Raw genomic sequence first — 11720 nt, 5'->3', positions numbered from 1 at the left:
GTATAGTGTGGCTTAATTTATTTTTACAACATTATCATGTCGTTGACTCAATTATTCACTTTACTCAATTATGACCAACTCGTTCGAGTAACCATTTTGACACCTCTAGATTTGGGTACAGTCAGTATAGATTTTACAAGTCAGGATTCAAATATGCCAGTTTTTTTTCCTTAATATTATAGCTTGGGGCATGATTTGAATGTGTTCGCAGTTTTGGTTTCCCATTCAACCCTGTCACCCACCCTTTACTCACCTAGTTTTGTCGTTTGGCCAAATTTTTTTGTGTTACAATTATTCAAGATGACTTTGTCTATTGATGTTCCATCTTTAACAGCTGTCGCCTACGCTTGACTCATCTAGTTTGGTCGTTTGGCCAAATTTTTGTGTTACAATTATTCAAGATGACTTTGTCTATTGATGTTCCGTGTACAAAAGTTCCACTAGTATGTAGGATTCGTTAATGGCTGCTGCTGCAAGAAAATCCGCACAAAGGGCTATCTAAAAGACTCGTAGCCTTTGGCTTCATATTGCAGAATATTTTAACTTCTTTAACTTTCAGATCCTTCCTTCACCATTATTACTATTAAAACATGGCCGCTTCATCTTCTATCCAATTACTAACACCTGCATTAGCAATACTCATACTTTCTTTATTGAAATTATCTACTTCACCAAGAGCATCAGCTGGATCATGCTACAAATCCATCATCAGCTTTGGGGATTCCCTTACTGATACTGGCAACTTAGTCCAGCTCTTCCCACCCGATAATACTACCCACTGTCATCGACCACCGTATGGGGAAACCTTCTTTAACCACCCTACCGGTCGTTGCTCCAATGGCCGTCTCATCATTGATTTCTTTGGTACGTACGCAGAGAGAGAGATAAGCGCATCACACAATTTAAGTTATAAAGATGTATTATTTATACAGATTTTGCTCTCGTTTTCTTTTTCTATCAGATAGATTTTGCTTTCGTGTTTCTGAACAAGTCTTCAATTCTCACATCATCTCAGACCCTAAAACAACCTTAAATTCATGTACGTTTCATCATTTTGATTGCACGTTAATTCATTGATCAAATGTTCTGGCCGTGTAGCTGAGAGTTTTGGGCTTCCGTTAGTACCACCATACCTCTGGAGAGATGACAGTGCGGATTTTCGACAAGGCGTGAATTTCGCTGTATCAGGAGCTACAGCACTTAACAATGCATTTTTCCTGGAAATGGGACTGCATGATCTTGCAACGAATGTGTCACTGGGAACACAGTTAAGGTGGTTCAAAGATATATTGCCGTCTCTATGCAGCAGCAACTCTTCAGGTAAGTAAATTAATGAGTCGTACATACCGTATAGCGGGCAAAATGGAGCGTGAATATATTAGTGGAAATTTTGTAGTGCTTTCTGTGCCATTAGAATATAAACAAACGAACGAACAGGTGTGAGGTAAACTACCGGACCATTGCTTCAATAGTCATCAAGAAAGCCTTTAAGTCCCTCTTAGGGTGTTGGTTGAGGGATCAAATACCCTTGCTAGCATTAAATGCCAAGGACCTCTAGCTTCTCAAATCCAATGGTGCCTTGGTGTAGAGGCAGTTTAGTTCTTTTTGAATTCTTCTTAATGACCCCTGAGATGGTTTAGTCCAATCTGGATTCCTAATGATCCCTTCGGACCTATTTTCTTTTTCCCATAGTATAGGAGTAATGCCCCGTTTCGGGTTGCGATGCTTTTGGTAAAAAAATACTCTTAGGTGCTAAAAGTACTTTTAAAGTGTTGGTAAATATCATTCCATAAAGCAAGGAGTAGAACTTTTGGTGTTAAAACATAAGTTCAAATTTGATGCTTTTAAAGTAGTTTTTGTGATTTAAAAAATAAAATATTAAATTTAATCATCTTATCCTATATTATGAACCAAATAAAAAGATAAACACTGGTGGGTGTCAAACCACCAAAAATAAAATTTATATTAGACCTACTACCAAAACTGAATGAATATAGTGGTGAGTAGGGTCGTCTCCTCAGGGAACAGGTAGGCAAATCACACAGGAAAATGGGGGGGGATTTTTAGCAGTAGTACCAACTAATTAAAAAGGAATAAAAACTGAAATTTAAAGTTGATTAAGATAGCAGGAACCAAACTACACAAATAACAATTAATTAAAACAACCTAGTCAAGGAATTAATCTTGGCACCGAAGCACACAACTGATCACAGATACAAGGGACAATTCATATACTCACGAATAAACTGGTTATAGTGGTCAAGCGACGCACCCAACCACCAATCTTTCCTTAATTTTATGGTAGTCAAGAGACGCTCATAAACTACCCTCTTGTGATTAGACAACCCCAGGAATGCTCACAGGATTTAATGTAGCCACAGCATTAGGAATTAGAAAGACCCAATTCTAGATGACAAACACACATGCGGGTTTATTTAGGCTAGATTAATTATCCCCACGATCCAAATTAAACCGCTTGCGAGGCGGTGAAATTGTCTCGTTTGCCACTAATCAAGATACTTAAAGGCGACGCGCCAACATCCTAATTGGCTATCAATTATTTAGACAATCGAATAACAGGCCTAATTATCCAATAAATCTAAACAGTAATAACTCAGGGAAAAATAGAGAATAATCAAATACCCATGAACATATAAATCAAAAATAAAACAATTAAAACGATCTCACAGTTATGGTGCTCCAATCCTTGATTTATTCCTCAACTAGATAAAAGATTCAGCCTTGCCACATAACGACGAAGCAATTCATAGTTTTCATGAAGTTTTTGCTGAACCCCAAGACGAAATGAAAAACAATGCGGCCGCTAAGCCACTCACAATGATAAAGCAAAAGCCGAGAGAAGAAAAATCCAAGACCAAGTGCGAAAACGAAAAGGTCTCCCGACGTCTGACGGCTAGGGAACAAAAATAAGAAAACTAGAGCTAATCTCCCCAAATCACAAAACGTCAATCCCCTTTTCTTTTGGTCTTTTTCGCCTTTTGTAGCCGCCAGTCGTCTTCAAAGGGTTAGGAGGCCCACAACTTTTGTTTCAAGGTTCCAATCCAGCGCTTCGGGTTCACGTGGACCATGGTCCGTCTTTCGGTTTCGTCCACCTTCTAAGGCGTGGCCACGCCTTAGAGGCAAGAGTCTTCTGGATTTTGTCTCCCTTTCGTCACTTTCAACACTAATTGCCTGTAATTAACACAAATACTAATTATGAGCAGAAATCCAATACTTTGTATACTAAACTGTCAAAATTAAGACCAAATAACCACAAATAAAATGCATAATTATATCCCTATCAAACACTTTTAAAAACTTTCAAATTACACATTATCCAATACAATAAGTACTTATTGAATTATGTTACTAAATAATATATTTAAAAGCACTTAAACAATTGATAAGTACTTTTGTTAAAAACTCTATTAGGGAAATACTTTTCAATAAATTACCGCAACCCCAAACGGACCCTAAGTATAGTTGTAAATCAGCAACTGTTAAACATGAAATGTCCAATCTTTTTCTTTTCTTCAATTTTTCCTTTAGTTGGGAAAGGATGGAATTTAAGAAGTTGGAGGGAAAATGGGGAATAGAACTCATAATCTGTAAGTCTTGAAATCTCAACTTAAGAAAAAAAAAAGAAAAAGCAAGGTAGTAGTAATTTTTTTTTTGTCGAAACGATAGGAGAATTTCATTATCATAAAGAAACTACATGTGCGAGCAACGGCTCGAGAGAACTTTACAAAAAGTGTTCAAAGACACTGAGGAAAAATTCTTTCCTCATCCACAATAATGCCTAAGGCATTAGCATTAAGTTTTCTGCTATCTATCATATTTTCTTCCCTATCCAATCCAAAGGAGCACATGCAAAACAGTCTCTGCAGCTTAGAGATATTTTCCAGCAATGTAGCCATTTTTCTATCCGTGGGTCGTTGCTGTGTTATTTGTTTCCACAGCTCCTTGTTACATAAGTTGAGCCTGACTTTGCTCCATTGATGTTGCACAGCTTTGCACAAAACCAGTTTTAATACCATTGCATTACCTAGGACTTTGTTCCCCAGGCTTCTCTCTTTCTGCACCCTATCTGCAATTCTAGTGCTTGCATTTTCTTTTACTGTGACTCCAATGCCAAGAGTGTTCTGTCCTTTCTTCGTTGTTGTTGTCACATCCATAACTATAGTTCCTTCAGCTTCATTGCCTTGGCTTTGTTGTTCGTGCATGAAGGCTGCTTCTTCTGTACTCTTTCTATCCTTCGATTTCTCCACTTCCATTTGCTCCAACCATTCTTTATGTGCTCTTTCTAATGTTCTTATTGGTGTGGATCTATTTGAGCTCTCAAATTCCTTTTTATTTCTATCTTTTCACACCTGCCACAAAATATTTGCAGTCAGACCAATATGTTCCTTCCCTTCTGGTCTTTTCCTTGCTTCTGAAATTCTGAGCCACCATCGTTTGAAGTCTCTCTGCTGGTCCTTAGCTCCATCCCACTGAATAGGAGCTACCTTCCATATGTCCACCGTGTGAGGACGGTTTAGCAATAGGTGTTCTATTGTTTCCTATGCCTCTCTACATGTTGTGCACATAGGATCACCCACTCCTGTTCTTCTACTCACTGCTTCCCTTACTGGCAAAGCTCCTTTAATGCATTTCCAGATGAAGAACTTGATTTTGTGTTTAATGTTGAGCTTCCAGAGTGTGTTCCACATCTGTGCCACTTGTTGACTTCCTTCTGCATAACTTGAGCCAGCTCCCTCAGAGTTGCACCTCCTTGCACTTCTGTTTTTCTTCATCAGAAATTTGTAGCATGAATTGACTGTATGCATGAATTGACTGTATACATCCCTCCAGCCTGTGGTTGCCAATAGTAGCTGTCTTCCCTCCCTGATAGGCTTAAAGGGATATTTAGAATTCTCTCAGCATCATTTCTATTGAAAGTTCTGAAAATAATGTTCATGTTCCATCTGTTATGACATATAAGCTCATCCACCATTTCCAGCTCACTGTTACTAGATCTACAGGTAGTTGGCTTACCTGTGATTGTCTCTGGTATCCATTTATGTTCCCAAATTCTTGTATTTCTACCATTTCCAATTCTCCTGATTAGACCTTCATCAAGTAAATTTCTTGCTCCCATTAATCCTTGTCAAATCCAGGATGCATTCTTGGGGGGATTACATTGTAGGATGGACTCCTTAGGGAAATATTTCGCTTGCTGACAAGAAGGTGTTTTCATCACCTTGCTGACAAGAAGGTTTGGCTTGGTAAGGAGCCTCTATACCTGCTTCCCTAACAGTGCTTTATTGAAGGCTTCAAGGTCCTTGAAGCCTAGTCCTCCTACATTTCTCTGCAGTGTCATTCTTTCCCAAGCAATCCAGTGCATTTTGTTCCTACCATTGGTTTCTCCCCACCAGAAATTGGCCATCAAAGCACTAATGTCTTTGCAAAGTTTTCTTGGTAGCTTAAAACATGACATAACGTACATTGGCATGGCTATTGCAACTGCCTTCAACATTACCTCTTTCCCTGCTGAGCTCAGAAATTTGTTTTTCCAATTCTGAAGTCTTCTTTTTATGTTTTCTTTTACGAAGCCAAATATTTGATCCGTGGTTCTTGAAATCACCATTGGAAGTCCCAAGTATTTTCCTTGCTTTGCTTCAGCCATCCCTCCTAGAGTTTGGCATACCTCTTTCCTTTGCTCACAGTTCATGTTTCTACTAAAAAAACTACAGAATTGGTCCTTGCCTGCTAATTTTCAGTCCTTTGATCCTTTTTCTTTCTTCAGCTTTCCTCAGTAAATTGGAGAATCCTTCTAAGCATATTAAGAATAGATAAGGAGACAAGGGATCTCCTTGTTATATTCCCCTTCCTGGTGACACAAAACCTTTGATCTCTCCATTGCAGTTGAAAGAGTAGTTTACTGTTTTCAAGCAACTAGTGATCCAATTGATCCATGTAGAACAGAAACCCATTTTTTCCATTATAGCCTGCAAAAATTGCCACTCTACCCTATCATAAGCTTTTGTCATATCTAACTTAATTGTCATGTATCCATCTTTCTCTTGTCTTTTGTTTTTGAGGTAGTGCATGCACTCATGAGCTACAATCACATTGTCTAAAATCTGTCTATCAGGAATAAAAGCTGATTGAGTTTTGCTTATGTATTTGTCCAGGACATACTTCAAATGATTTGCTAGAATTTTAGAGATGATTTTGTATAGCACACTGCAAAGACTGATAGGACTATAGTTTTTCAAACTGGTTGGGTGCAAGATTTTAGGAATAAGAAAGATGACAGTATGGTTTACAGATTTAAGCATGAATCCTGAGTTAAAAAATGCTTTGATTGCTGGGATAATGTCACTCTTAATGGTGCTCCAGAACCTCTGAAAAAACAGTGGAGACATCCCATCTTGTCCTGGAGTTTTTTTAGGATTCATGGAAAATAATGCATCATGAATTTCGTCCTCCTCCACTGCTTTGGTCAGCTTGTCATTCATCTCCTGAGATATGGAGTGTTGAATGCCATCTAGAATTTCTGACATATCACTCCTCCCTCCACTTTTAAACAACTCCTTAAAGAAATCTAAAATTTCTGTCACCACCTCATCCTCATTTTCTGTCCAAGAATCATTTTCTCTCTGTAAATTTCTGATTCTATTGCTCACTCTCCTTCCCTTGACGTAGGTATGGAAATACTTAGTGTTCTTATCACCCTCCCTTAGCCAACAGATTCTAGCTTTTTGACTCCAAAAGTTTTCTTCCTCCTTATATGCAGTCTTCAACTGATCTTATTGTCAGTTAGTTTACCTTTCCTGTTTTCAAAACCTGAGTCCTTAATTCTCTCTAGTTCCTTCTTCAAATCAGTGATTCTACTCCTAGAGTTAGCTTGGAAAGTATCCCTCCACTTCAAGAGTTCAATTCTACAGTTTTTTTATCTTCTTTGTGATTTTAAACATTCTTAATCCTTGCTCCTCCTTATTCCAAGCTTTCTCTATCACCTGTTGCACCCCCTCCCTATGAAGCCATATCTTATCAAAATAAAACCTCTTCTTTTTCCTTTCTTTCCCCGAGGCTGTATCTAACAAAAGCATATAGTGATCAGAAGCAAAGGTGTCAATGTGCTGACATCTTGCCTTCTCAAATTCTTGGAACCATTCAACACTACATAGACATCTGTCCAGTCTTTGTCTGACCTCTCCTTCATTATCCCAGTGATTGCTCCAGGTTCAAGGTTGTCATTCAAAACCAACATCAATTAAGCTATTCTGATCTATGAAGTCTTGGAAGTCCATAAAGCTCCTCTCCTCCCTTACTACTCCTCCCCACTTTTCTTCATTAGACAGAATATCATTGAAGTTCCCAGCTATCATGTATCTAGATCCCCACAGTCTTTTCCTATTACTCAGCACCCTCCATTGTTCGTTCCTGATCATATGGTCACAACTAGCATATACTCCAATAAACCACCAGACAACCTGAGAGTCAGTGTCTTCTATTTTAGCTTCTATCGTGAAGGCAGTTCTGTCTACCTCCAAGATTTGCGTTTCCTTAGTCCAAAACAAAGCCATGCCACATGCTTTATTCATAGTTTCAACTGCCACATTATTGTCAAATCTTAACCCTATAGCTAATCTATCTATAACTGGTTTCCTAGTTTTAGTCTCACTTAAGAAAATCAAACTTGGAGAGGAGAGGTTGTTCACCTCCCTCAAATGGGGAACTGTCAAGGGGCTCCCCACTCATTGACAGTTCCACACCAGAACTCTCATCTTCCTTTGGGGGTCCCTTTAAGGAAGGACCCCACCTCCTCTCCCCTCACCTCAGCAGAATATAACTTTTCCATAGGTTTGGTTTTTTTCCACTGAACTATCTCATGATTAACTTTCTCCATCTCTTCATCCCTGATCAGAACCTTTCTTTTTCCAACGTTCAACTGGCTATTTCCATTACCATTTAAATCCCTCAATGGTCTTCTGGTTCTGGTTGGGGACTTTAATCTTCTAAACGTCCTCTTGGCTTGCTTATCTATAGCCTCCAAAACCTTCTCAGTTCTTTGGGATTCATAGTGGATCACTAGCACCCCTGCAGTTTCCTCATTGACCACAAGACCTTGATTCTAGTTTTGCAACTCTACCTCTCTATCCTCCTCCATCTCTTCTACTATAGTTAGGGTTTGAATTTCTTCCTCAACCTAGATCACTAGAGGGAGGTCAGGTTTCCCTTTTTCAAGGTTCATGTGGCCCTCCTTACAGCCTTGGTTATCTTCCTTGTTTTCTATAACACTTATTGAGGCTCTTGCATCCTTCCCTGTCCTAGCATCCTCCATTCCCTTCCTCAAGTCCTGAGTGTTGTTTCCTCCCTTGCCATTGGACTTAAGAGATTCCAACAGACTCTTATTCAGTTGGGTCCTATTTCTCTCCTGCTCAACCAGTTCTCCTTTCTGGAAGGTCCAATACCTTTTTTAGCTTGACTCTTCAGGTCTAGCTGATTTTTTCTGAGGTGAACTTCTATTATTTCCAGGGACCAAACTGGTTTTCTGCAGTACATCCCCCTTAGACTCTCTTCTCTTTGCAGGACCTCTCACTGTGCCCTACTATCCCACAGCTATAGCAGAAGTCAGGACACCTTTCGTATTTAAATGCTATCCACTTAAGAGCTCCTGCAATTTTAACCACGGTACCTCTAAGAAGAGGTTTAGACAAGTCTACCAGAACTAAAATTTTCAGATGTCTGCCCTCTTTTCCTCCAGACTGAGGGACTAACACCTCTCTAACTTCTTTAAAAACTACCCCAATCTTTTTTCCAACCTCTTTAGAAAGCCAGTGTACTGGCAAATTCCAGAGTTGCACCCAAAGGGGTGCGATCACAAAATCTCTATAGTCTTCTTCTATTCCTTCTGCCCACCTATTCAGAACTAACACTTGGTTATCTATCACCCAAGGTCCACCATAAACAATTCTTTCCTTGTCATCAGAGCTAGGGATGTTGAACTAAAACACATTAGGTCCCAGCTCCATCACTGTTATATTCCTTAGATATCCCCATGCCATAGCCACGAAATTTTAATCCCTGTAAAGTTAGCAACTTTCTCTCCTATAACTCTTCCTATAAGACTACCTTCACATGCTCTAACTCTATTATGAAGGTCTTCCACCTCTAGCGTGGCTCCTGAGAGCTCATTCCTCTCCAGTGAAAATTTTTGTAGAAGCTCCGACAGGTCTCCCTCCATGGATAGGATTAGACACTTCTGGGCGGTATTTCCACTCCACACTCAGGAGACATAAGGTATTACAGGGTAGAGACAGAAATATTAAACAAAAAGACAAAGAAGACCACAAGATGCACTATACGGAACTACTGACTGAGAAGTAAAGTGAAGAAAGAAGATGTAGAAAGGTGCTTTGGTCGCAATTACCTCTAAATAAAGACAAAGGAAAGATAAAACACAGAACCTCGTTATACCTGACGTTAACTTACCGTAGGTTTAGAGCTTGTGACGCTTGATCTACTACCCTTCATGCATTAATTAAGTCGTCGTGATTCTGCTTTCGTTAGCCTTAATTCCAGACAGGATTGAGCAAGGATATGGCTTGGAAGTTCATGTTGATAAAAGTACGGGAGTTTGGTAGTTTGAAAAAGTTTGAGTTTCCTGACTTTCCCACCAAAGAGATGAGGAGCTCTTATCCCAAGAAAGAGCACTTCTACTTAGAGTGAGAAACACCTCTACTTAGTGAGAGGACATCTGTATAAGGTAGTAGTAATAACATGTATGATTCTAAATCAAATATGTACATGATGAACAGATTGCAGCAGCGAATTTCTTCAAAGCTCGTTTGTTCTTATGGGAGAGATTGGGGGCGATGATTACAACCATGCGCTTCTTAATGGAATAAAACTAGATGAGGTCAAATCATATGTTCCCGCTGTTGTGCGCGAAATCGCTTCAGCTATCGAGGTAAAAAACAACCTGAAATTCGTTGACCACTGGTCTAATAGTCTCCTTCTTCTTGACAACTACATTACATGTATTTCAAAAAAAAAGAAATTACTCCAGCGATGTTATTTTAAAATTCATCCGTTAATTTTTTTTATTTTTGTTGTAAAAGCTTAGTGAATGAGCAATTTCATGGTAATAATGCAGGAAATGATTAAGCTTGGAGCTGTGACATTGGTGGTTCCTGGGAACTTACCAATTGGATGCTTGGCTGCCTATCTGACTGATTTTCAAAGTTCCAACCAGCATGACTACGACACGGCTACTGGTTGCATAAACTGGTTAAATGATTTAGCCAAATATCATAACAGATTGCTGCAGAAAGAACTTAATCGCATCAGAACACTTCATCCTCATGCCACCATAATCTATGCCGATTACTACAATGCTGCAATGAGATTATATCGTTCCCCAATCACATATGGTATTTCTCCATTTTTTCAACTTGATTTACATTTTACTTTTGCCTTGGATTATTTTTCTCCTTCCTATCCAATGCTAGTCTCGAATCATAATATATGAAGATGGGGAATGAAGGCAAAAGAATCCTTGGCCCTACAATTTGGATGAATTACCACAAAGTTCAGTGATAATATATGGTAACTAAATGTAGTCAATGGAGTTTGTCAAAGCTGCAATTTTAGTCAAATATTTTATCCTTGATACAGCCTTTTTTCCTTTTTCTTGTTTTCTTTTCAATCTAATCTGTACCGTAAAATTCTAAACTTTTACAAATAATTATTAAAAATTTTAAAATGGACAGTACATATCTGAGCCACGTTAGGTTGAGCAATTCGGGTCGATCACGGTAAAAACGGTAATAGAATGTTGGTTCTTCTAATTCTGATAAGCCATTTCTTTTTCTTTTAATTTTTAATATAATTATCATAAACAAAGCTAATACTTTGCTCTTTTGCTTTTATGGTCCCCAAAACTGGAACATATATTAATATCTCAATCGTTGTTGCAGGATTTAGAGGAGAAACTCTAAGGGCTTGCTGCGGAGCTGGAGGCCCGTACAATTATATTTCCTCAATTCATTGTGGCGACCTACCAACAACTCCTTGTGACGATCCGTCTTTGTATGTTAACTGGGACGGTTTGCACTTGACCGAAGCTGCCTACCAATTGGTAGCTCAGGGCATGCTTCAAGGACCATATTCTAATCCTCCTATCAATACAATCTGCCCTCTTGCATCCACGAGTTCAGGACTTCTGCTTTAAGATTAGCTTAGATTTTGTGAGATGTCCCTATCACTTGGTAGCAAAATTTTAAACCAAATTAAATTGTTATTTATTTAGTTGATGTGGTTTGTGGTTGGCGTTTCTAGTTTTTGATTGGTTGGATAAGCCTATCTATAAATATGTGGTTTGCAAGAGCACAAAGCCTTCAATTTGGGAGGCAAAATGATACCTAAAGGCTCCATATTTCCTTTTCATTCCCAATCAAAAGGCTTCATATTTTACTCAACAAGTGGTGTGGAATTATTTATGTTTCTGCTGCGTATTTTTGAGCCAACATCACTTAATTTTTTAGGGCTTCCTCTTTTTTTTTTCAACTTCTGTACCGTTCATTGTCAGATCATTAGTTCTATGATTTTTTTTGGCAAGTGTTGTAGACACCAAATTTTGAGTAATTTTATGTAGCATCTATTTCATGATTTTCATTTTAGATTGCTTGCATTTTAGTTCGTTATTGTGTGTGTTGCACTATTAGTTGTTA

The 11720-nt window shown here is 38.6% G+C and overlaps 1 protein-coding gene across 1 annotated transcript; it reads left to right on the top strand.

The window, feature by feature from the left end:
• The first annotated feature begins 590 nt into the window (after nt 1-590).
• Nucleotides 591-11486, top strand: LOC113776077 (GDSL esterase/lipase At1g28590-like). Its single transcript, XM_027321152.1, has 5 exons — nt 591-864; nt 1099-1320; nt 9807-9958; nt 10145-10421; nt 10968-11486. Exons 1-5 carry the CDS (start codon nt 591-593, stop codon nt 11219-11221), a joined length of 1179 nt encoding a protein of 392 aa, XP_027176953.1. The 3' UTR covers nt 11222-11486.
• Nucleotides 11487-11720: the final 234 nt, after the last annotated feature.

This window comes from Coffea eugenioides, chromosome 6, assembly GCF_003713205.1.
Source record: "Coffea eugenioides isolate CCC68of chromosome 6, Ceug_1.0, whole genome shotgun sequence".
Taxonomy (NCBI): domain Eukaryota; kingdom Viridiplantae; phylum Streptophyta; class Magnoliopsida; order Gentianales; family Rubiaceae; genus Coffea; species Coffea eugenioides.
Note: the sequence above shows the minus strand (reverse complement) of the source record. Positions and strands in the feature narration are given on the sequence as shown.